The sequence below is a fragment of the Sorex araneus genome, chromosome 5, assembly GCF_027595985.1.
Source record: "Sorex araneus isolate mSorAra2 chromosome 5, mSorAra2.pri, whole genome shotgun sequence".
NCBI lineage: Eukaryota > Metazoa > Chordata > Mammalia > Eulipotyphla > Soricidae > Sorex > Sorex araneus.
Genome location: NC_073306.1, coordinates 51647188 through 51670354, shown reverse-complemented (window position 1 = coordinate 51670354; position 23167 = coordinate 51647188). Strand labels below are relative to the sequence as shown.

Sequence of the window (23167 nt, the reverse complement as noted above, 5' to 3'; positions counted from 1 at the left end):
AGCCCCCAGACGAAGGGAAAAACTCTGCACTGAACCAAGAGAAGGTGAATGACAGATAAACAGACGATTGCCCTCCCAGAAAGGAGCATCTTCAGGTTCAAGAACAAAGATAATAGTGTTTCCTGAATCTCTTGTTTTATTTTCCAAACTAGGTCCCAGAGATGCCCAGTCCCTGTGTTTACTAAAGACAGGAATAAATAGATGCTTCGTGAAAGGAGATCCTGAGGCCGCTGAGATTAAGCTGCCAGACTGAACCCCGCTCTCTGGCTTCCCCCCCACACACAGGATCCATCAGAGCCTTGACTACAGGGGCCCTCAGTGTGAGCCCCCTGGCAGGGCTCTGGATCTCTGCTTCTCCAGCTCCCTCGTGCACCCTGCACCCAGTTTTCTCCTTTCCCCTTTCCCTCTCCTAGCTGCTCTCCAAAAGTCTCAGTCTGACTGGAGAGAAATGAAGGCCCATTTCGGAGAGTCTATTTGTGGAAATTCTGTTGTCAGCGTTATCGTCAGATCACCCAGAAGTACAATCAATCATGGCGTGTTAACTGCACTGCCACGGGCTTAATGGAGGATGCTTAAAAAGCTCTCCTGGGGCCAGAGAGATAGTGCAGTGGGTAGGGCAATTGTGTTGCATGAGGTCAACCCCAATTTGATCCCTGGTAAAATCTGATCCCCTGAGTACAGAGTCAGGAGTGACCCCTGAGCACGACCAGGTTGGCCCCAACCCCCCACCCCAAAAAGGAAGAAACAGCTCCCCATTGCTCAGAATAGGGAGTTCTGGGTCACCTGCCACAGGTGAGGTGTTCCCACCATAGACCAGGAGCATGGGTGCTCAGTGATGGATGGTTGTGGTGACGCTGCAGGCCAGCTGTCCCCGCAAGCAGGCAGGGTTCAAGGGAGAGTCACCACCGTGAAGTTAATGACCAGCATGCTGCTTCTTCCGTTTGGCCTCTGTCCCCCGCCCAGCACCTGAGGTTGGCGGCTATAGCACAGCTCCTGAGGGACGAACTGACTAGAAGTGACACGGACACGAGCACAGGGCCTGGGCACTTCAGTGGAGGTGAAGGGACAGCAACAGTGGACATCAGAACCATAAACACGGAAACTATTGCAATCGCTAGACCACATTGAGAATAATAATTTTTAAAAAGAAAAATGATAAAGTGGGGACCAGAGTGATATGGCCAACCTAGGTTAAATACTAGCAACTCATATGGTTCCCCAAATCCACCAGGAGTGATCCCTGAGCACAGAGCCAGGAGTAACCCTGAGCACCACTGGGTGTGGCCCAAAACCAAACAAAAAAGTGAGCACATAGCCCTCAGCCCTCCAGCTTTCCCTTCATCTTTGGTCCCTCCTCTGTCTTCCCCATACTTGCCCCCTCCCTCCCTCCCTTCCTCCCATCCATCGTCCTCCCTCACTTCCCCCCAACCATCCCCCTCCCTTCCTCCCATCCATCCTCCTCCCTTCCTCCCATCCATCCTCCCCCTTCCATCCTCCATTTCTCCCTCCCTCCCACTCTCCCATGAACAGTGCTCAAGACCCTCAGAACCACGAACTGCTGTGGACACTAGGATAAAGGATTGAGCAGGGACAGTGTGGGCACAGCAAAGAGGAGGAAGCATGTGAGGAGTGGTGAGTGACGGAGGGAATGGCCAGACGGGCCTCAGGGAGGAGGCTGGCTGAGCCAGGGCTGAGGCGGAGCAGCTGGCTCTGAGGTCTGGGCACACAGGTTTCCAGGCAGGGGCACAGAATGTGGGGCTGAGGGAGGAATGGCCCCAGACAGATCAGGAATCGGAGGGTGGCCGCGTGGGTGGTGCCCAGGAGCAAGGGGGGAGCACAGGGCGGGTGTGGGGGAGCACTGGGCAAGGTCCCCACAGCAACTGAGTTTTACTGGAGCGCAGGAGGAAGCCACCAAGGGCAGGTGCCTGAGCGATGGTGGGCCTGAGACCGGCTGGGGCTTTAGGCTGCCCAGTGCCCAGCGACTTTTCTCCGTGCCCTCACACGCCGGGGGTCTTCTGACTGGTGAACCGGTAAAGGTCAGGTCAGGTGGGGCGGGGGCTCCCCTTCCTCCAGGCTCACGTCTCTGTCCTTCCTCTGACAGTGTCTCGCCCCAGAGGACCCCCAGATCACCCTCCTCCCTGCATGCCCGGCTGCGGGGGCGCGTAGAGACACTGCAGGCAACTTCTCCTCCGTCTCCGCTAAGGAAGCTCCGAGCCCTCCCCAGGCTCGCGGGGGGCCGCACCCCTGACCACCTGCTCCCGCCCCGCAGGCCGCCTGGCCTGACTCCCCCCGGCCCCGCTCAGCCATTCGCCTCCTTTGTGCCGACTCCCTCCGGGCTCTATCTTCTTGCAGGGGTCACGGGGCACCGCTGACCCCATCCCCTCGCCTGGTAATTGAAAATTCCAGAATTCTCGCAAGACCAACTTACAGGGAAACCTGACACCCCAGGGTGGGCGGCAGACGGCAGGAGGGGTGGGAGAACATCCAGCTGTTCCCTTTCCTCAGCCATTAATCCCCCAGGATTCCAGGATAAAGGCTGGGCCTGCCTGGCCCCCCTCTGGCCGCATTGATCATCTTCCCAGCAAATGCCGCCCCCTGGCCACACCCGGGGTTACGGGGCTTATGGGATCAGCATGGGGTTAGCTGCCTGAAACCCAAGCCTGCCAGCTAAGCCCCCCAGGCCTGCACCCCCGTGGCTGGGGTGCGGGGGGGAACCTGCCTCCACCAACAGCTGAGTCCGGGCCCGGCGGCCGTGTGGGTGGTGGGAGAGGTGAGTCAGCAGGAGCTGGGCAGGGTGTCCTCAGGGGCCCCCTAAGGCCCACCAGCTTCCGGCCTCCCTGGCCAGTCACAGGCAGGGGAAGGGAGAGGGTACGGTGGGCCCGGCGGGTCTGGGCTCAAACCCGGTTCCACGGCTCGCTAGCTAACTGACCTTATGGAATGGGTAGGTGACGAGGCCAGCCCTGCAGGGGTGAGAAGGCTGCTGCTGGGTTAACTGGGACCGAGCATTTGGCAAAGCACCTGCATAGAATGAAAGAGATGGGGGTGGGGGGGCGGGGGTCCAGGGTCATTTGAGGTTGCCAGGATGACAAGCTTGTATTTTTAGAGTATTTTTGTTTTGTTTTGTATTTTGTTTTGTTTAGTCTTGGGGTCACACCTGGTGATGCTCAGGGCTTACTGTCAGCCCTGCACTCAGGTGGTGCTTGTGGGAGCATACGGGATGCTGGGGACCAAACCCAGGTTGGCCATGTACCCACTGTACTGTATCACTCTAGCCCCAACTTGTGTTTTCGTTTAGAAGCAGTTGTCACCCCCATAGCTGTTCTTCTGTGGTCCCCCAGGTCCTCAGGACAGAGAGAGGCATGCCTGGGCCAGGAGGTGTTGCTCAGGCAGGAGCACACACACACACACACACACACACACACACACACACACACACACACACACACACACACACAGGGCTCTCGCAGCTACCCATGTTCACGTCCTGGGAGCACTCTCCTGGCTGTCCGGTACTGTGTGGGCCGAGAGCTTGGCTCCATCTCTGACTGGACATAAGAGCCTCACAGCCCTGGGGCAGTGGAGAGGACACGATCACGTCACTGCTCACAGAACCTAGAACGAAGCTCGGCGAGTGGGGGTGCAGTAAGGGTTAGCGCTGTGATCTGAAAAGCCAGCAGTGACGTCAGAGAGCCCAAGAAACTTGGCTACCTGTCCCTGGTCCTGGAGGCACTGTTAGCTAGTGGCGCTGTCTTCGCTTGTGGAACTGTTAGCTGGTAGCTCTGTGTCAGCTAGTGGCACTGGTAGCTGGTGTCTCTGTTAGCTGGTATCTCTGTTAGCTGGAGGGAGGTTCTGTTAACTGACACCTCTGTTAGCTGGTGGCACTGTGTTAGCTGGTGGCTCTGTTAGCTGGTGGCACTGTGTTGGCTTGTGTGTTAGCTGGTGGCCCTGTGCTGCTCTGTTCTGCTCTCTATGGAGCTTCCAGGGAAGAGCCTCCCTTCTCAGCTCTCCCGCCGGCACAATGGGCCCCAAGACGTCTGTTCTGTTTGTTCTGAGGATTATCCATTTGGTTTTGGTTCTTGTTTCTGAGGCACACCCAGCAGATGCTCAGGAGATATGCTTACTCTGTGAGTGAGAGAGGGATCGCGCGATGCTAGGGCTCAAACCCAGGGCCCTCTGTATGCAAAGCATACTTTCAGCCTGCCCAGTTCCCTCTCCAGCCCCGCTGTGAGGGTAAAATAGGTTTGTGCATGTCGAGGGCGCAACACAACGTCCGGTGTGGTGCTCAACAGATTGTGAGAGGGACCTCCTTCAGACTAGGCTCTCTCTCTCTCACTCTCACTCTCTCTCTCTCTCTCTCTCTCTCTCTCTCTCTCTCTCTCCATATATATAATATATATACATATATATGTCTCTCTGACTCTGTCTCTCTCTGTCTTTGTTTTTGTCTGTCTTTGTCTTTTTCTGTCTGTCTGTCTGTCTGCCTGTCTGTCTGTCTGTCTGTCTCTCTCCCCCCCCTCCCCACTTTGACCCACACCCAGCAGTGCTCAGGGTTAATTCCTGGCTCTTAGGGATCATTCCTAGTCAAGCTCAGGGGACCATGTGTGGTGCCAGGGATCGAGGCCGGGTCAGCCATGTGCAAGGCAAGCACCTACTATACAGTGTCTCTGGCCCCAAGACTGGGCTCTCCAGATACTGCGGGAGGAACAAGGAAGCGAAAATCACCCTGTGCCCCTAAGGAGGGGACAACAGGGAGCAGAGACTTGGAGCTTCTTCCCAAGAGGCCCTGCCCGGGCAGGACAGTGGAAGGCTGGACTTGGGGGCAGGCAGCAGGCCTCCAGGGTAGTGGAGGGCAGGGACCACCGGGGCCATCCCGATCAGGGCCCTGTCCTTGCAAGTACTGCCAGGGGTACTTGCGAGGGGTTCTGAGCCCATTTTTTACAACGCTTTAGGCCACACTGGCCGAGGGCTGCCTGGGAAGGTGTCTGCGCTTCAGAACTGGGGCTCCCCTGCTGGGCCCTGGGTGCAGGGAGTGGGGCAGGGCATGATGCAGAGGTGAGACCACAGGGTCTCAGACCGAAAGACCACTCCCTCCACCCTGGGACAAAGGCAGAGAGACAGCGGGGACCAGGCAGCTCCACACTCCGGGTTCCCATTAGCCCGACTGGACCTGTGTCTGACCACTATCCCGGGGGTTGGGATGCGGGGGAACCAGAAGAGTTGGCCACAGCTGTGCAGCATCCTGCTCTCACTGCCCGGCACAGGCGCCAGGACGGGCACCTTCACCCTGGCGAGTCCCCGCCTGGCACCGCAACACCACCACAGACACACCCACACCCACCCCCCGTGGGCTCACCCCAGTCTCAGAGCAGAGACTCTGGCCCAGAGTCCAACCTGGTTTTGAGAGCAAATTTGGCTTTTTCCCCCTTTTTTGGGGGGGAGGTCACACCCGGTGATGCACAGGGGCTACTTCTGACTCTGCACTCAGGAATTACTCCTGGCAGTGCTCGGGGGACCATATAGGATAGTGGGAATCAACCCGGGCCGGCCGCGTGCAAGGCAAATACCCTACCCACTGTGCTATTGCTCCAGCCCCTTGAGAGTGAATTTGAAGCCCGGCTCCCCCACTCACAGGCTACAGGACTCACAGGCTACAGGACTGCAAGGTGGGACTCAGTCATTTCTCCGAGTCCTTGAAGCACTGAACTCCATTTCCCCTGACTTATCTGCCCCTCCCTGGGCTCCCCAGCCCCCAGCCCCATCCACGAAAACACTGACAGCATGGTCAGGGGCGCACAGTGGAGCGGCTACTGGTTTTATCAAGGTGGAATCCACAGCCCAGAGTGAGCCAGGGTCACGCGGACAGTTCAGCACACACAGCAGTGTGGCACCACTCTGTGGAATCCCGGAAGCCAGCCCTGCTGGAGACCCCCACACTCCCACCCCGGGAGCCCCCTCTGCACTCAGGCTGTGGCTTTTCCTGTCCCGAGTATCCTGTCAGCAGAATGGGGCCATGTGCCACCTTCAGTGGCTCTTTCACATCACGTCTTTTAAGGCTCTTCCACGTGGTGACAGATGCCAGTCCTTCGTTCTTTCCTTGGCATATTCTGTTACTCTGTCCTGTGCGAATGCCCCCATGTGTTTGCCCTTCGTCCACTGATGGGCATGGCCACTCCCTCCTTGGTCTCTCGTGAACAGCACTCCTAGAACATTCGTGCACACATTGTCTGAGCACCTATTTCTGTTCTCGGGTGACTATAAGTGGCAGTGGGATTACTACTGGATCATATGGTAATGCTATGTTTAACTTTATAAGGACCCGCCAAACTGTTTTCCGTAGTTGTTGTGGGTTTATTTTGATGTTTGTTTTGAGGAGTCAGTTTTATTTACTGTTGTTCCCTGGCACACAGTAAGGGCTCCATATAAGATTGTGGGAGAAATTAAAGAATCTGCCGACTTTCTGAACTTCCCTCTCGGAGGGATCCCTAAAGTGTGCAGATCTAGTTGATTGATTCTAAGCCCAGGAGAAAGGACAGTATCATGTCCACCCGACTCGGTGCCAGACTTGGAAGGGCCAGCAGCACCTTTCTCTCCACTTGGTGCAGCCGGAGTGTCCCCAGGCTGCCCGTGTGGCCTCTGCTGGTGCCCTTTCCTCTCTGGGCCCAGAGCTCTGTCTGGGCACCCCTGAGGCTGGCCTGGATGCTGCATCTTCTCACGGCTGCCCCTCACCCCGCCCTCTGGCCTCTTTTCCAGCTCCATCGGCCGTGTCCATCATGCACCAGGTGAGCCGTACCGTGGACAGCATCACCCTGTCCTGGTCCCAGCCTGACCAGCCCAACGGCGTCATCCTGGACTATGAGCTTCAGTACTATGAGAAGGTACGTGCGCCGCCCCTGGCCCTCCCCAGCCTGCCCCTGAGGTTCCCAACAGCCGCTGTAGGGGGCTCTGTGGTCCCACAAGAGGATCCGCTGGTGCTGCCGAGACAGTCAGTGGTGGGGTGAGGCGGCCGGTCTCTCCTGGGCGGCCTCACAGTCTAAGCGGGCCAGGCTGACATGGCTGAAACACAAACGCAGTGGTCCCAGCTCCTCCACCCCACACCCCCTCCCTCCTCACCTTGACTTCAGTCCTCGTCTTGGCTTCAGTGGGTTCGATGCTCTGGAAAAGAACAAAAGTCAAACAAAACGCGTTTGCCCCAGATCTATGTGTATGTTACATATTAGCCTTTCACCTTTCCCCCACGCTGCCTCAGAAACGTGGAGGAGAGCCCTTGGCATAGAGGAAGGTGGTTTTCTTTGGACTTTTAAATCAGACCCTCATTGCTCCCTCAGGGGAGATGTCATGATGGAGTAGTAGGAGCACTGGACAAGGAGTGACATGGCAGGTTCAAATCCCAGCTCTGCACAACCAGCTGAGGGAGCCAGGGCAGGTGTCCTGCTCTCCCTGGGCTCTCAGGCGGGCTCTGTGAGCATCAGCAGGAAGGGCAGGTTCTGTGCTGGGGGTGGGGGGTGGGGGGACTGGTGGAGGCAAGGCCAGCCCCCTCGTCCCCTCCCTTTGCACCACACTGCAGGCCGGCGGCCCTGGGCTTCCTTCTTCAGGGCCCCACCCAGATGTCCCCTCTAGCTCTGGACTAGCCTCTCTCTCGGAGCCTCCCAAGCTGGGTGGGGGCCCCTGTGTCTCCCCAGGAGGCTGTGAGTGGCACCGGCGTGAGCTCTAATAAGAAGTCAGTGAGGGAGCCCGTGGGCGGCAGGAGGGGCGGCCGAGGCCCAGCTGGACAGACGGTTGTGCGACTTCCTTCCCCTACACCAGGGCTGTTTAACATTTCCACGAACGACCGAGACATGTTTCCACAGCGCCAGGTAGAAAGGTTTGTCAAACAGGCACATGAACCAAACATCCATTGATCATAAACTCTAAAGAAACTGGTTTTAGGTGCCAGAAGACAGAGCCACAGGCGGGGACGCCTACTCTGCATTCGAGGGGCCCAGGTTTGGTCCCTGGAACCACTTGGTTCCTTGAGTGCCAGGGCACTGAGCTGGAAATGATCTTTGAGTGATCCAACAATGACCCCCTTCTAAATTAAGAAATATATATATATATATATATATATATAAAATTTTTTAAATGGGATCTAGACTATTCTTAACTGGCACCTGATTAGTTTTAGCTCATCCTTTCAAATCTCAGCTTTAAATATCACCTCCTCCGAGAAGCCTTCCCTCACTTCTCAGACCCAGCCAGGACTCCCATTTTATCCTCTCCTGGTTCTTTACCTATCTTCTCTCTCTCTCTCTGTCTCTCTCTGTCTCTGTCTCTCTCTCTCTTTCTCTCTCTCTCTCTCTCTCTCTCTCTCTCTCTCTCTCTCTCTCTCTCTCCCTCTCTCTCTCTCATTTATCATAATTTTAAAAAAAAATCTTGGGGGCTGGAGCGGTAGCACAGTGGGTAGGGCGTTTGCCTTGCAAGCAGCCAACCCTGGTTCGATTCCCAGCATCCCATATGGTCCCCTGAGCACCGCCAGGGGTGATTCCTGAGTGCAGAGCCAGGAGTAACCCCTGCGTATTGCCAGGTGTGACCCAAAAAGCAAAAAAAAAAAAAAAAAATCTTGGCCCCCACACAGCAGTGCTCAGGGATCAGTGTTGAGGGGACCATATGGGGTGCCAGAAATCAAACTCTGGTCGGCCACATGCAAGGCAAGCACCCTACCCACTATACTATTACCCCATAACTACTACTTTTAATGTGACTGAATAATTAGGTGTTACCGCACCTACTTGGTGCCAGAGGGTAAGACCTCGCCTTCTCTCTGCTATCCCGCATCCTGGCACCCAGCGGGTGCTCTAGAGGTGCCACTGGAGCTGGGGTTATGTGAGCCGCTCGCTGGCCCGGGGTGGGGGGGGGCCTTAAAGTCGGGGGCAGGAAACCCTGCTGGGCCCTGCAGGAGCCTCGATTCCCCTCCCTCCCGGCAGGGGCAGCCCCACTGCTCAGAATTCAAAAAAGGGGAAAAACTAATTAAGAAGCTTTATGATTAAATGAAACTGAGCGTGTGTGTCCCCAAAGACTGGAGCGGAAATGAGGAATCCCAGCGCGGGTCCTGCCGACGACCCACTTCCTACTGCGTCGGGAGGGGCCAGGGAGCTGACAAAAATATGAACTGGGAGCAGCCTGGCCTACTTTCTGCCACTGCCCAGGCGTCCCCAGGCCCCTGCGGCAGCCAGAGTCACCCCCGGCACGTGTCAGGAGTGCTGACCAGGTGTGCACCCCGCCTCCCACCTCCCATTCATCTTCAGCAGTGCTCTGCACTCCTAGGTTGGCAGGGGAAACCGAGGCACGGAGACACTATCACTGGAGATTTGGACTGTGCTCTCTTCACCTAGGTGCCATCCGGTTCCTCCCGGGACTGCCTCTGGGACAACCTTTAGCAAGTGGACATAGGGACTGGGAGGATAGCTCATGGGGTAGAGCACATCCCTGACGGCCCCAAGTGTTGCTGGGTGTGGGCCTTTGGGCCCCAGCACCGCTGTCCGAGCACCTCAGACCACACAGGCCAAGCTCTGATGGAGTGGCCCCTATTTAAAATGAGGGGACCAGAGCCTGGGTATAGCAGCTGGGGTACCTGCCTTGCATGAAGTCAACTGGAGTTCAATTCCCAGCACCCCAGCTCCCTGCCATGAGTGATCCCAGAGTGCTGAGCCAGGATTAAGCCCTGAGTACTGCCAGGTGTGGCCCCCAAAAAGCAAATAAATAAAAAGAGGGGGCTGAGTACAGTGATCAGGGGGTGCATCCATCCCTTGTACACCCAGGATTTGGTCCCCAGCACCACATGGCCCCCAAGCACCCAGGGCAGCAACTGTATCCTCAGTGTCCAGCCCGCCTATCTGACTATCTCACAGAATGACCCCGGGACCACCTGAGTCCACAACAATAAAAGGACTGGACATAGGGCCAGAGAGTCGGTCCAGGGGTAAGGAGCTTGCCTCGTGCAGCTCAGGCAGGTTGGAATTCCTGATGACTACGTGTGGTTCCCCCGGCCACCACCAGGAGTCACTCCTGAGTACAGAGCTGGGAACAGTCCTCTGAGCGTGGCCAGGTGTGACCCCAAAACAAAGCCCCCAAGAGCCGTGGACAGATTCAGACTCTGATGGGGTGTTTGAGGCCCAAACAGCAGACAAGAGGAGAGAGTGAAATTCCTTGGCGAAGAGATGAGCTCACTGTGTGTGCCCCTCCTGCAGGGTCAGGCACAGAGCATTGGACGCAGGTCCTCTCAGTTTCACTGTCACCAACTTTAAGTGGCCCTGGACTGGGAACTGGACACAGTCAAAGCCAGCAGACCGGCAGCTCATGGTCAGAGGGGCAGGGGACTCTCACAAATAACCTTGAGACAAGGTGTGGTATAAATCCTAGAAGGGTCAGCAAAGGCCCCTAATCCCAACATGGGGTAGGGGATGTCTTTTCAGGTCACATTTGAGCTGAGCCTTAAAAGATGCTGGGAATTCACCAGATAGAAAAAGGGATGAAAGCAGACTCATTCCAGATGGCCAGGGCATGTGCAGAAGTCCTGGGGCAGGGACCAGCTCACTGCACACAAGGAGAGATCAGCAGGGGAAGGAAAATATGGGGGAGAAAGACAGAGCTAGCATGACGTCTAGTCTTTGAAGTCTGACTTCCATTTTGAGGAGGATTGAGATCGCTGGAAGATTCTAGAATGTGGGGCTGGAGCAATAGCACAGCGGGTAGGGCGTTTGCCTTGCACGCGGTTGACCCAGGTTCGATTCCCAGCATCCCATATGGTACTCTGAGCACCGCCAGGGTTAATTCCTGAGTGCAGAGCCAGGAGTAACCCCTGTGCATTGCCGGGTGTGACCCAAAAAGAAAAATAAAAAAGATTCTAGAATGATGTGACTTGGTTACTTTAAAGCTCCCTGTTGCTTGCTGTGTGGAGAACAGACTGCAGGGGGACCCAGGGGTACACACTTTGTGCAGAGCTCTCACAGGACATAAATGGGCAGCACAGAACAGGGCTGCTGGCAGGGATGGTGAGAAGCTGCATTCCAAGACTCAGAGGCCTGGGAAGTGTGAAGGAAGCGCCGTGGGTCTAAGGCAGAGGTGGGCTGGGCCGTGGTGCGGCCAGGAGCAGAGGACACTGGGCGAGGGAGAGAACCCAGGAGAGCAGCAAGATCAGGAGAGAAGGAAAAGGAGTGAATGAAAGAGTCAGAAGAGCAGGGGTGAAGCTGGAGGACGGGGAGGGGGGTGGGGGCAGATAAGGACCAGAGCCGTTTCCCTCCCTGCCCACGGGCCCTGCTGAGCCTCTCTGAGTCGGCCCCACCGTGGCGAGGGCAGCTAGGCTGCAGGGCTAAGCAGTGTCTGACCATGCACAGGCTCCTCCCTCCGCTTCTCACCCCCGGTGCCTGTGATTCACTTACTTAAGGAATGTTCTGGACCTTCCCAGCTAGGAATGAGCCCCACAAGGCCCGTGTGGGGACCACACTGCATCCCCTTCTTTAGAAAGTCTCCTTCAGAGCAGACCTGGAGCAGGGTGTTAGTCAGACCAGAATTAGCCAGTTCAAATATTCCCACAGAGTGGGGGTTGGGAGGTGTGTGTATGGGTGGGTGGGGGGGGCCGGTGTTTCTTTGGCCACTTCCCCAAAACACACAGGTTCCTACTCCCTTTCGCCTCCTGAAGTGCTAGGAGAAGGCATTCGGGAGGCCAGCGATGGCTGAGGGACCCATGTAGGCCACACCGATTTATGTGTTCATTCTGCAGAAATTTGCATCTGGAGAAAGAAAGGGGAAGGCCGTTCCAGGCAGAGGGAGAAGACGATGAGCTCTGAAAGCCCCAGCTCTCTCCAGGCTGCCTGGCGTCACTGGGGTGGTATCTCTGTGCAGTGATCCATGCTCACTTTTGCCTTTGGGGGCGTGGGGAGGGGTCCACGTGGCCTGTGTTAAGGCTACAGTGCGAGCGTGCAGACGAGCTGACATTTGAAACGATTTCCAATTCTTGGCTCTGTCCAGAGCCTGGCATAAAGGAAGGGGCCCACTCAGGTTGGTTCTTCGCTCTCTTTTGCCATCATTGCCACCAGCAGCCACCTCCCCGCTCCCTCATACTGTGGAGCCTGTCTGCAGGGACGCCCCCCCCCCCAACCCAGAAGGCGGAAGCAATCCCCTTAGCCGGGCTGAGCAGATCCCAGGTTGGCGGTGGCACCTAGTTGCCAAAGCTGGTACTGCAGCCCAGCGTTGTGGCTCTTCAGTAGTTCAATGTCCGGTGGCTGCTTGCTGTGTGTGGAGCCCAGGGTTGAATGAGACAGGACGCCTGACCTCAGGGGGCCCCAGGTCCCTAGCGGAAGAGCATGTTACCAGAGTAACAGGTGGGGCGGAGAGACAGTGGAGCTGTACAGTCCGCAGCAGGTGGCGTCCCAGCAGAGGCTGCCTTAGGTCTGGGTCTTCAGGACCGGTAACAATGGAACTGCTAGGCAGACAGAGGCATCTCAGACAAGGCTCTGAGGGTCTGAGGGTCCAGGAAAGGCAGGGCTGCCAAGTAAAAGATAAACCTCCAGGTTCTGCATTTGAGTCTGAAGGACACCTCCCCAGCAGTGTCCAGGACCCAGAGTCCACTCCCGGCAACACGCAGCCCAGAGGTGAAGCCCTGGTGCATCCACGCTAGAGTGGAGATGGTGCTCGGGGTCCTCTAGGCTACCCCAAGTGGCGGTGATGGTGGGTGGGGCATGCAGTGCCAGGGTTAACCTTGGGGGCTTGAGAACATAAGGCATGCTTCCCGCCCACCTGCGCTATCGCCCCAGATCCTACATTTGAATTCTTTGTTTGGGGGCCATACCCGACAGTGCTCAGGGCTTACTTCTGACTCTGCATTCAGGAATTACTCCTGTCGGTGCTCAGGATATGGAGCGAACCCAGGTCAGCCACACACTACCTGATGTACTATTTCTCTGGGCCCCCCTGGGCCCTACATTTGAATTTTTAAAAAATAACTTGGAGGGGCTGGAGTGATAGCACAGTGGGGTAGGGCATTTGCCTTGCACGCGGCCAATCTGGGTTCAAATCCCAGCATCCCATATGGTCCCCTGAGCACCACCAGTAGTAATTCCTGAGTGAAATGCCAGGAGTAACCCCTGTGCATCGCAGGGTGTGACCCAAAAAGAAAATAATAATAATAATAATAATAATAACTTGGAGGACTCCCTGGCTATGTTCAGGAGGTCACAGGGTGCCATGGGGATTCTCAGCCGGCCCAGCAAGCTGGGGGTTGAAGCCAAGATGGTGTGGTACTGCTGAGGCCTGAGGGTCTCTGGGCCTGTGCTCAGGAAGCTGGGTGGTGCCAGGGGTCAGACCTGGCCCCTGAAATAATTCTTTGCTATTGCTATGCCTTAAGTACCACATAGAACATGCTAATGCTAAGACATTTCTTGTTTTCTTGACATTTAGACGTAACTGAAATGTCTGTGTGATTTTTATTTGCCACATCTGGCTGCCATACCAGGTGAAGGGGAAGCAATTGGTTATGGCAGGAGAGACTCGTAAAGGGCAGGTCACGAAGGGTCCAGCTTGCCAAGCGAAAGAGCAAGATGTCCACCCTGCGAGCTCTAGGGAACAAGCCCAGCCCCTTCCCCGCAACAGTCAGCAGTACAAGGTGCAAGATGGGCCTGGGCCAGGGTGAGAGCACTCAGCAGAAACCCCATCTCTGGGCACCCATTGCAGCTGCTCCAGGGCTCACAGGAGGGAGAAGTGTGTCCAATGAGAGGGCAGGGTGGCTTTCAGGAGGAAGATGCAGATGCTCTGGCTCAGAGACCCCCTTTCTACGAAGTCCCATGTAGAAGGGGTGAGACTCTCACAAGCCATCCCCTCTGAGGCCTCCTCTTGGGCTCCCTCTCACCCCCTGGCCTTTGCACATGCTATTTCCCTGCTTACCTGGGGGATGTCCTGTCTTCAATTTTCACTTCAGGGTGGGAGAGAGCTCCGTGTGCTCAGTACTTGTTTTGCAAGTGGGCGAACCAGGATCAGGACGGAAGCCCAGCACTGCATTTCGGCAGCTCCCTGTCCCTTGAACCACACCACCGAACACAGTCCCCAAGCACTGAGGCAGGAGGAGCCCCTGAACACTGTGCACCAAACAAGTGTGCACCAAAACAAGCCAAAGATTCCATTCCTGTTCCCTTCTTTCTCCAGTGTGCTTTCCTGGCTTGCCCTGCCAGCATGAGCATCCTACCCATATTCATATTCATTCCCTTTCCCTCTCAACGGTGCTTTCAGGCAGATGTTGTTCATGTCCTCAATCTATCAGCAGAGGAAAGGAGGCAGAGAGAAGTTAAGGAACTTGCCCCAGGTCACACAGCAGTAGAGTCAGGACTCCAACCCAGGAAGTCTGGCTCCAGTGTGTGTGTGTGTGTGTGTGTGTGTGTGTGTGTGTGTGTGTGTGTGTGTGTGTGTGTGTGTTTGGTGGCGGGGGAAGGTAGAGGGCTCTCCCAAGTGATGTTGAGGGCCCAGGGACCCCTCCTGGCAGGGCTGGTAGTTCAATGTGATGCCTCTTGGGCCCTGCAGTCTAGGGTCAGCCATGTGCCAGGCCAACACCTTTGCCCGTCTGCCCTCTCTTGGCCCATAGCACGTGATCTTACCGTCTCTGCTGTGGTGACAGACGCGTGGAATGTCAGAGGCTTTCCAGGACTCTGGGCAGGTCTGATCAGCTGTGCATTTTTCTGCATAAGGGTCCAAAGTTTCTTAGTGGCTTCCTGACACCGTTGTCGAGGTTTCTGGGCTGAGCTGTCTGAAGGTCGGGCATGTGCCTTAGCTCCTGAGTGCCCCTGGACCCAGACAAGAGGATATTTGGGAACGTTTGCTAGGTGTCTGACCCTTGCCTGAACGCGCATCAGCTAAGCAGCAAACGTCTGCACCTGCTCAAGACCATCTCACTCCCCGAACACGGCTACATCTGGCCTCACCGGCACTGCAGGGGTGGTGGGATTTCAACAGAGGGTGTCTGGGGGGGGGGGCTCTTGGGAGATCAGAGTTCATGTTCTGCATCTCTTTTTGGCTTTTGTTTTTATTTATTTCGGGGTCACACCCGACTGTGTCCAGGGCTTACTTCTGGTGGTTCCCAGGACGGAACCCAGGTTGATTGCATGAAAGGCCAGTGTCCTACTCACTGTCCTATCTCTCTGGCCCCTGTTGTCATCTCTTAAAGGAGGGAGCGTTCAGTCCTGTGTCCCCAAAGGCAGGGACAATAAAGGGGACTCTCTGTAGGAGCCTCCTTTTGAATCCCTAAGCAGCCCCAGATGATACAGGGACCTTGAGAATCGCTTCCCTTTCATGGGTCTTGATTCTTCCTCACTCAGGTGTGCTGCTGAGACCGTGAGGTCCCTGCATTCACCTGTCAGGGCATGGCGCAGAGAAGGGGTGCAAAGGTGAGGTGCGTGTGTCGTCTGCACAGTTTCTGCTCCAGCTCTGTGCAGTCATCAGCTGCTGTTGGGACAGTGCTGCGAAGCAAACAACTCCCCAAATCCAACAGTCTTTTCACTCAGCTCTGTCTCTGACTGCTGCAGCCTAGAAGTTAGGTTAAGGTCTTCTTCTTCACAAGTTTCTCCTAGAGCCAGTTGTCACCCAGGTCCAGCCCCCACCCCTGTGGCAGATGGCAGAAGGAGAAGAGGCTACACTTAACTGAGAAACCCCTGATGGGGGCTGGAGAGGTAGTACAGTGGGTAGAGCACTTGCCTTGCACGTGGCCTACCCAATTTGATCCCTAGCATCCCATATGACCCACTGACCCCACCAGCAGTGATCCCCGAGCACAGGCAGTGTGACACAAAAACACACAGAAGACCACGTCCGTGTAAAGACACCTGTATTGTGTCCTCTGGGATGGCCAGTGGCCAAAGAAAGTCACGTGGACACTCTGAGCATCCCCGAGACAGAGAAATGCCCTCTCGCTGCCACTGTGGAAAGGGCTGCATGATCACGCACCAGAGGCAGGAGTGGTCGTGATCACGCTTTAGGGGAAGAGTGAAGGGCCGGGGGCCACAGGTGTGGGCCAGCGCCGCTCTGCGGGGCAGGAGTGGGCAGCAGCACTGGTACCCCAGAGGACAGCCCCCTCACTGACCATCTTCTCTGTTCCTCGGCAGGAGCTCAGTGAGTTCAACGCCACGGCCATAAAGAGCCCCACCAACACGGCCACGGTGCAGGGCCTCAAAGCCGGCGCCATCTATGTCTTCCAGGTGCGGGCTCGCACTGTGGCAGGCTACGGGCGCTACAGTGGCAAGATGTATTTCCAGACCATGACTGAAGGTGAGTGGTGTCCAGCGGGCAGGCGGGGTGCATGGACCCCACAAGGCCTCCAGGGTCTCCTTCTTATCGGGGACCTATGTGCACGGTGGAGAAGGCAGCCCCTCTTTTAGCTGTCTGCCCGCCCTCATTCCTCCCTCCCAGTTCAAAACTCCTGTACAGACGCACCGTTCCTTGTTTCTGTGGCCCAGAAAGATGTGGATCCCTCCACTCCTGTCGCATCAACCAGGCCACCTCTTTTCTCAGGACTCTGGGGAACTCAACCTTAATTTCTATGGTGACTCTGCGAAAGTCATTTCCATCCCCGATCCAAAATTTCCTCAGGAAAAGGAATGTATTGAAGGCCTGAGAAATGGTTCCATGATAAAGCACTTGCCTGGCACACCTGAGGTCCTGGACCGGACCATCAGTACTGCCGTCCTCCCAGGAAGCATTGTATTTAATCTAAAGAGCGAAGATGCTTCGCCTTTGTATTATTCCAATGATGTGTGGTTGGATTGAAAAGAATGTTGAAGCCACATCTGAGTTTGTCAAGAAGTGCTGGGATGGATTAGGAATGTCTGCCCTGGCACCCTTGCCAGGTTGCAGTCCATATGCTGCGTATCTGCGAGTCTGGTGTCTTACTGGCCCTTCCCGCTCTACTAATGTTTAAGGAGCAACACAGATCGAGAGGGCACTGATGCTTGACTGATGGAAATTACAGTGCTAAGCCACCCCTAGCTACGAGCCTCCAGGCAATCTATCTAGGCCTCTGTTTTTTCACCTGTAGGTGGGGATGATACCAACTGTCTCATTGTTGTCAGCATCATCAAACAAGTGTAAGGATGGGGGGAACAAAACTGCAGGATTGGCAGGAGGTCCCTCACATATAGTACTCACCAAATGGGCTTTAAAGTCATCAGTTTCATTACTGTGAATCTGAGGGTCCTGAGACATGTGTGCACGCACACACACACACACACACACACACACACACACACACACACATCACCACCACTGCCACCAGCCCCAGCTAAGCTCCAGGGCAACCTTGCTTATGACCAGACTCCAAAATCTTTACTTAGCATCTGCTTCAACCACTGGGCCTTGACCTGGCTGAACATTTCAGAGACTTTTGGGCCTGTAGATTCCTGTCTTTTCTGCTCCTTTATGGTACTGCCATCTCTTCCCCTGTAAAAAAAAAATCTGCCTCATGACAAGATGGCTGTGTCTTTCATTCTCTGTCCTTTTGCATGCTGGATAAATGTTACTGGCCTGGCACCAGGGGACTGTTCCAAGATCCTCCCTCTATAAATCTTTCCTGAGTAAATGTGTGCTGAGGCCCAGATGGCCAGGTCCTATGTGGGTGCTAAGGGCCCAGAGCTGACCTAGCCCGGAACTTCCCACGTGTTCCTGTCTGGGCATAGAGTCCATTACAACTGATAATATTTTAAACAACAGTGTTGGGGCCGGAGCAATAGTACAGCAGGTAGGGCATTTGCCTTGCACATAGTCAACCCAGGTTGGATCCCCGGCATCCCACATGGTCCCTCAAGCACCACCAGGAGTAATTCCTAAGCACAGAGCCAGAAGTAATCCCTGAGCATCATTAGGTGTGACGCCCAAAAGCAAAAATCACTGTATCACTGTATCACTGTCATCCTGTTGTTCATTGATTTGCTCGATCGGGCACCAGTAATGTCTCTATTCCTTCCAGCCCTGAGATTTTAGCAGCCTCTCCTTACTCATCTTTCTCAATGATTGGAGGCTCTTTCAGGGTCAGGGGAATGAGACCTATCGTTACTATTATTGGCATATCGAATACACCATGGGTAGCTTGCCAGGCTCTGCCCATGCGGGCAGGATACTCTCAGTAGCTTGCCGGGCTCTCTGAGAGTTTTGTGTGTGTGTGTGTGTGTGTGTGTGTGTGTGTGTGTGTGTATGTTGTATGTCACTGACACTGTCATCCCATTGCTCATCGATTTGCTTGAGCAGGCACCAATAATGCCTCTATTGTGAGACTTGTTGTTACTGTTTTTGGCATATCGAATACACCATGGGTAGCTTGCCAGGCTTTGCCATGCAGGCGGGATACTCTCGGTAGCTTGCTGGGCTCTCCGAGATATAGAAATAGATATATTTTTAGGACCCTATTGTCAAAAAGAAAAAATTAAAAAAACAAAAGTAAATAAAACAACTGTGGTATTGACAGGTCTGGGAAAGAATCCAACCAATGCTTGAGTTCATTTTCTGCATTATCTCATTTAGGCCAGTGACCTGGTGTTGAGCAAGCCTGGTTTGGGGTCCCTTCTGACTGTGTGAGGCCAGGCAAGTTACAACCTCTCTAAGTCTCAGTTTCCTCATCTGTAAAATGGAGAAATTATAGGGAGTGCACCTGAAGACTGTTCTGAGAATGAAAGAAGACACACAACAATACTTAGCACAGTGACTGATACTTAACACACTCGAGGACAATAGTTACTGTTTGCTGGGTGTGTCCTGTGTGCCACAAGTTGTTCTAGGTGTGTTACACAGCAGCCCTATGAGATGGGAATTATTATTCTCCCCATTTTACAGATGAAGAAACTGAGCCTCAGAGAGGTAAGTTTCTCGCCCAGAGATCACACAGATGGTAAGTGGCATCATTGGGATTGAAACCCAGGAGACTGGCCTCAGACCCTGCACCTTGAGTGGCCTGTGAGCTCCTGAGAATCGTGGGTTTCCACACCGCCACTGCGGTGGAGGTGTTAGGATGACAGCCAGTGGAGAGATGAGGAGTGGAGGGTCGGGCTGTTCACGACTTGTGAGCGAGCCTCTGCTGCTCTCCACCAGGGCACGTGCCCTGTGCTCCCAGGGCCCAGAGAGAGCCGGCGGAGCCCGGGAGACCCTGGGTAGGACGGGAGGTGTCCAGATGCCCGCACTGGGCTGACAATGCTCCCTGTGCTTCCCTCCCAGCCGAGTACCAGACGAGCATCCAGGAGAAGCTGCCTCTCATCATCGGGTCTTCGGTGGCCGGCCTGGTCTTCCTCATTGCTGTGGTCGTCATCGCCATCGTGTGCAATAGGTGGGTAGGGGTCCCCTGGCGCTGGCCAGGCCTGGCTATGCATGGGGAGCTCTGTCCACTCAGACACTCTGGAGCAGTATTTGTCAATGGGGCAGGGGCCTCCCACTGCCCAGCCATCCCTTGGGGGTAGGCCCGGCCCTGGACACGCCTACTATCCAAGGACCTGCACATGGAGACACTGACACTCGGTACTGAGGCTCAACCCACAGTGTCCAGTGGGAAGGACTCACGATGCTGAAAGCTCAGGGGACAGGGGCAGGAGTTCAGTTCACCCCACTTTCTGCACTACTTGAGGTCCCGTCAGGGTCCAAGCTGATACCAGGCTGAGGCGTCCAGGCAAGGTCCCTGGCTTTGTCTAGGGAAGAAATAGGGAGAGAGACTTCCAGGCAGTGGATAGCTGAGGCCAGAGCAGAGGTGGGTCAGTTCCCTAACTGCTGCTTGGTCGACGCAAAGAGACTGTCGTCCTTAAAGAGCTCCCTCCTTCGAACAGACTGGGTTCTAGGAACAGACTGGCCATGTGCCAGGTGGACAGAAGCCCCTGGGGTCTCAGGGGGGGCAGGGGTGGAGAATAGTCCGATGGCAAGGAAGGCACTTGCCTTGCGTGTGGTGGACCCAGGTTCAATCCCTGGCCCTGGACAACTCAGGAGGGATCCTTGAGCACAGAGCCAGGAGCAAGCCCTGAGCACAGCCCCCAGCCCCAAAAGAGAATGGGAAGGACTAGACTGGGAGGGGAGGGCAGAGTAGTAAAGTGGGATTGGTGGGAAGCGACGGGTTGGAGATTTTGAGACTGGCCTTGCAGGGAGCCCGCTGGAATGGGGCTGGGGGCCGAGGGCTTGCCCACCCTCTCCCTATCACCTGCTGTGGCTCCCTGTTCCCCGGGCGCCTCCAGGTGGCTCCAGCCCGTTGCTCTTGTTCCAGAAGACGGGGCTTTGAGCGCGCCGACTCGGAGTATACAGACAAGCTGCAGCACTACACCAGCGGCCACAGTACGTACCCCCGCGGGCCACCTCTGCGCGTCGTCCTCACCACCTCCCTGCCTCCCTGCTTGCGGCCGCCAGACTGGCAGTCAGGTGGGCCCTGAATGAGCCCAGCACACTCTCCTTCCCAGCCCTGCTGCCCCCTCCCCTGCCAGGAGCACGCTTCCCTCTCTTGGTACCTGTGAGATTCTGACTCCCCCCTCAGGCCTCCCCTGAACCCCCATCCACCCGGGATGTGGAGTCCCCTCCTCTGGCTGCATGGTTCTGGCCCATTCCTCATCTCTGCACTGCATGGTGGGAGTATCTCATAGCAGAATTCAGACAAGCATTGGGGCGGGCAAGGTAGTACAGTGGGTAGGGATCTTGCCTTGCACGTGGCCAACCCCACTTCAATCCCTGGCACCCCGTGTGGTCCACCCAGATCTGCCAGGAGTGACCTCTGAGTGCAGAGCCAGGAGTAACCCCTGAGCACCGCTGAGTGTGGCCCAAAAAACAAAGAAACCAAGAATTCAGATAAGCATTGATGACCTGATGGGGACATCAGACTCTGGCCTGAGAGGTGACAGGAGAGGAGTGAACCGGTCCTTCTACCCTGGTGTCTGCTGGCCGCTGGCCCCCACCCAGTGCTTCTATTTCCCTTGCAGTCCCATTCCACCTTGTTCCAGGACTGGGGGCACATGTGCTGCACAGACCCTCCCAGTGGGCCCCCACATAGAGAAAAGCAGGAAGTAGACGCTTCTCATTTGCCCCTGGCAGAGCTGACATCCTGGCAAAGAACCAACAGAAAGAAGCAGGCAGCTCCAGGGTGGTCGGGGGAATCGTGGAGGGAAGACACGATGCTGGCTAGCACCGGGGGACATCGTGGAGGTAGTGGCAGGTGGTTGGTGACACATAGTGAAGGTCGAGCCCCTAGGTTCACGGCGGGCAGGGGCCTATACAAGAGCAGAGTAGCAGAGTCGAGGAGTTGGCTATAGGAAGCCTTCATCTGGCATTCAGAGTGCCTGAGTTTAAAAACCAGATTAGATATAAATGTAAAAATAATAAAAACTATTAAATTTTTCAGAAGGTAATTTAGGTAACTATTAATTGATAGGTGGGTGTAAAGGGACTTTCTAAGCACGAAAGCAATGTAAGGATCGTAAGGAAAAGATGGACGAATTAAACCACATGGGGACCCAAAAAAGTCACCTGCACATTAAAATATCAGGTCACCAATTCCATCACACCCTCCTCTTCCCCGAGTGATGAAATCATGACCGACATGAAGCCAAACGCACCGGGTGTCTTCTAGATGCCAGGGACTATTTAAACACTTGTTCACTGAGTCATTATTTCCCCACTTGGACTTGGAGGAAACTGAGGCACTGCTGCTCTGGCAGGAGCTGGGGTAGGAACCCAGGGATCTGTATCCAGAGCACATGCTCTGAACCCCTGTGCTGTCTACACCGCACTGAGCCAGGAGAAGTCAGATGCTCAGAGCCATTTGGAAGCATCGCTGTTTAGAGTGTGAGGCGGTAACAAGGAGACAGGGGACGGCAGGGATTCGTTCTAAAAATCCTGTGCCCAGGATTTGTTCATGAATCTACTCTCTCGACAGCTCCAGCTCTCATTCCCCAAAGCTGAGCACAACTTTTTTTTTTCCTTAAAGCACAGGCAGCCATTTCAGCCACCAGCCACCAGCTAGGGCTGAAACAGAGGCCGTGGGGGCTCAGGGAGTGAGGGGCTGGCTCTGTCGCCATCCTGGGCCTACGAGGGAGTCCCGAGACCTCTGGGGCCACCAGCCTGGACTCCTCCCTCCTCCACCACCAGCAGCTGGGCCAGCGGCCCAGCCTCTCTGAGCCTTGGTCTTTCTATGGGAAGTCCCAGAGCTAACCCTTTCTTTATTCCTGAGAATAAGTGAATGAATGTGCATTAAGAGTGCTCTGTCATCATAAGCTTGAGCAAGAGCCAATTCTTTATAAGGTAACAATTATTTAGTGATCTCTACTTTCTATTATATTGAGCCTTTAAAACAGATTCCCCTTGCTGGAGCTGGAGAGATAGTACAATGGGGAGGGCACTTGCTTCACATGCAGTGGACACAGTTTCCATTTCCAGCACCCCGTATGGTCCCTGAGCCATGCCAAGAGTGACTTATGGGCAAAGAGCCAGGGGTAAGCCCAGAGCACTGCAGGATATGGCTCCAAACCCAAAAAAATAAAAATAAACTTAAAAGATGCTCTAATGGAGTATCTGGCCAGAGCCATCACATAAAGGCAGGGCATTTCCTTGCATGCGGCTGACCTGGCCCCCAAACCCCCTGGGAGTGGTCCCTGAGTGCAGAGCCAGGAGTAGGCCAAGGAGATTGTTCAAAGCATTCCAAGCGCATTCCAGGACTGGTAAGGCCTGGGATTCAATTCCAGGTACCATACAGCCGCCCTCACTACCAGCAGATGTAACTGGCCACCTCTCCAGTATCTCTGAGCACCCTCTCAAAAACAGTCTCTCTTTATTAACCCCATTGTATAGATAAAACACAGTGAGGCACAGAGAGGTCAAGCTGGATCAATAGTGACTAGGCCTGGCTTCCAAATACGAAGCAGCTTGTCCATGACCATTATTACTGACAGATGTCGCAACCAGATTCAGTTCTCTGAATGCCTCGTTCTTTCTCCCTCCTCCTGAAATTCTCATTTGGGTTGGGGTGACAGTGACGGCCCTGGCAGCCATAAACCATGCCAACCATGGCCCATGTTTCCTGAGGACTGCTGCCAGGTCATCTTCCAGCTTTGTCCAGCTGGGGCCCCACAGCCAGCTGGCCTGGTGAGGACTCCAGCCACTGGGAGGCCATCCCTTACTCCAGGAGCCAGCGTGGGGAGGAACTTGCAGG

General features: G+C 55.2%; 1 protein-coding gene across 7 annotated transcripts in view; it reads left to right on the top strand.

Annotated features, from left to right (window-relative positions):
• Positions 1-23167, top strand: part of EPHB2 (EPH receptor B2) — a 206339-nt gene that overhangs the window by 163733 nt on the left and 19439 nt on the right. Inside the window, exons 6-10 of one of the 7 annotated variants that reach the window (XM_055139248.1) lie at positions 6751-6875; positions 16119-16281; positions 18835-18858; positions 19213-19321; positions 20243-20307. In XM_055139248.1, the coding sequence (XP_054995223.1) occupies positions 6751-6875; positions 16119-16281; positions 18835-18858; positions 19213-19321; positions 20243-20307 (486 nt within the window). Of the gene's footprint in view, positions 1-6750; positions 6876-16118; positions 16282-18834; positions 18859-19212; positions 19322-20239; positions 20392-23167 lie in introns of all 7 variants that reach the window. The other 6 variants (XM_055139244.1, XM_055139247.1, XM_055139251.1 and 3 more) reach the window with 6 other exon arrangements.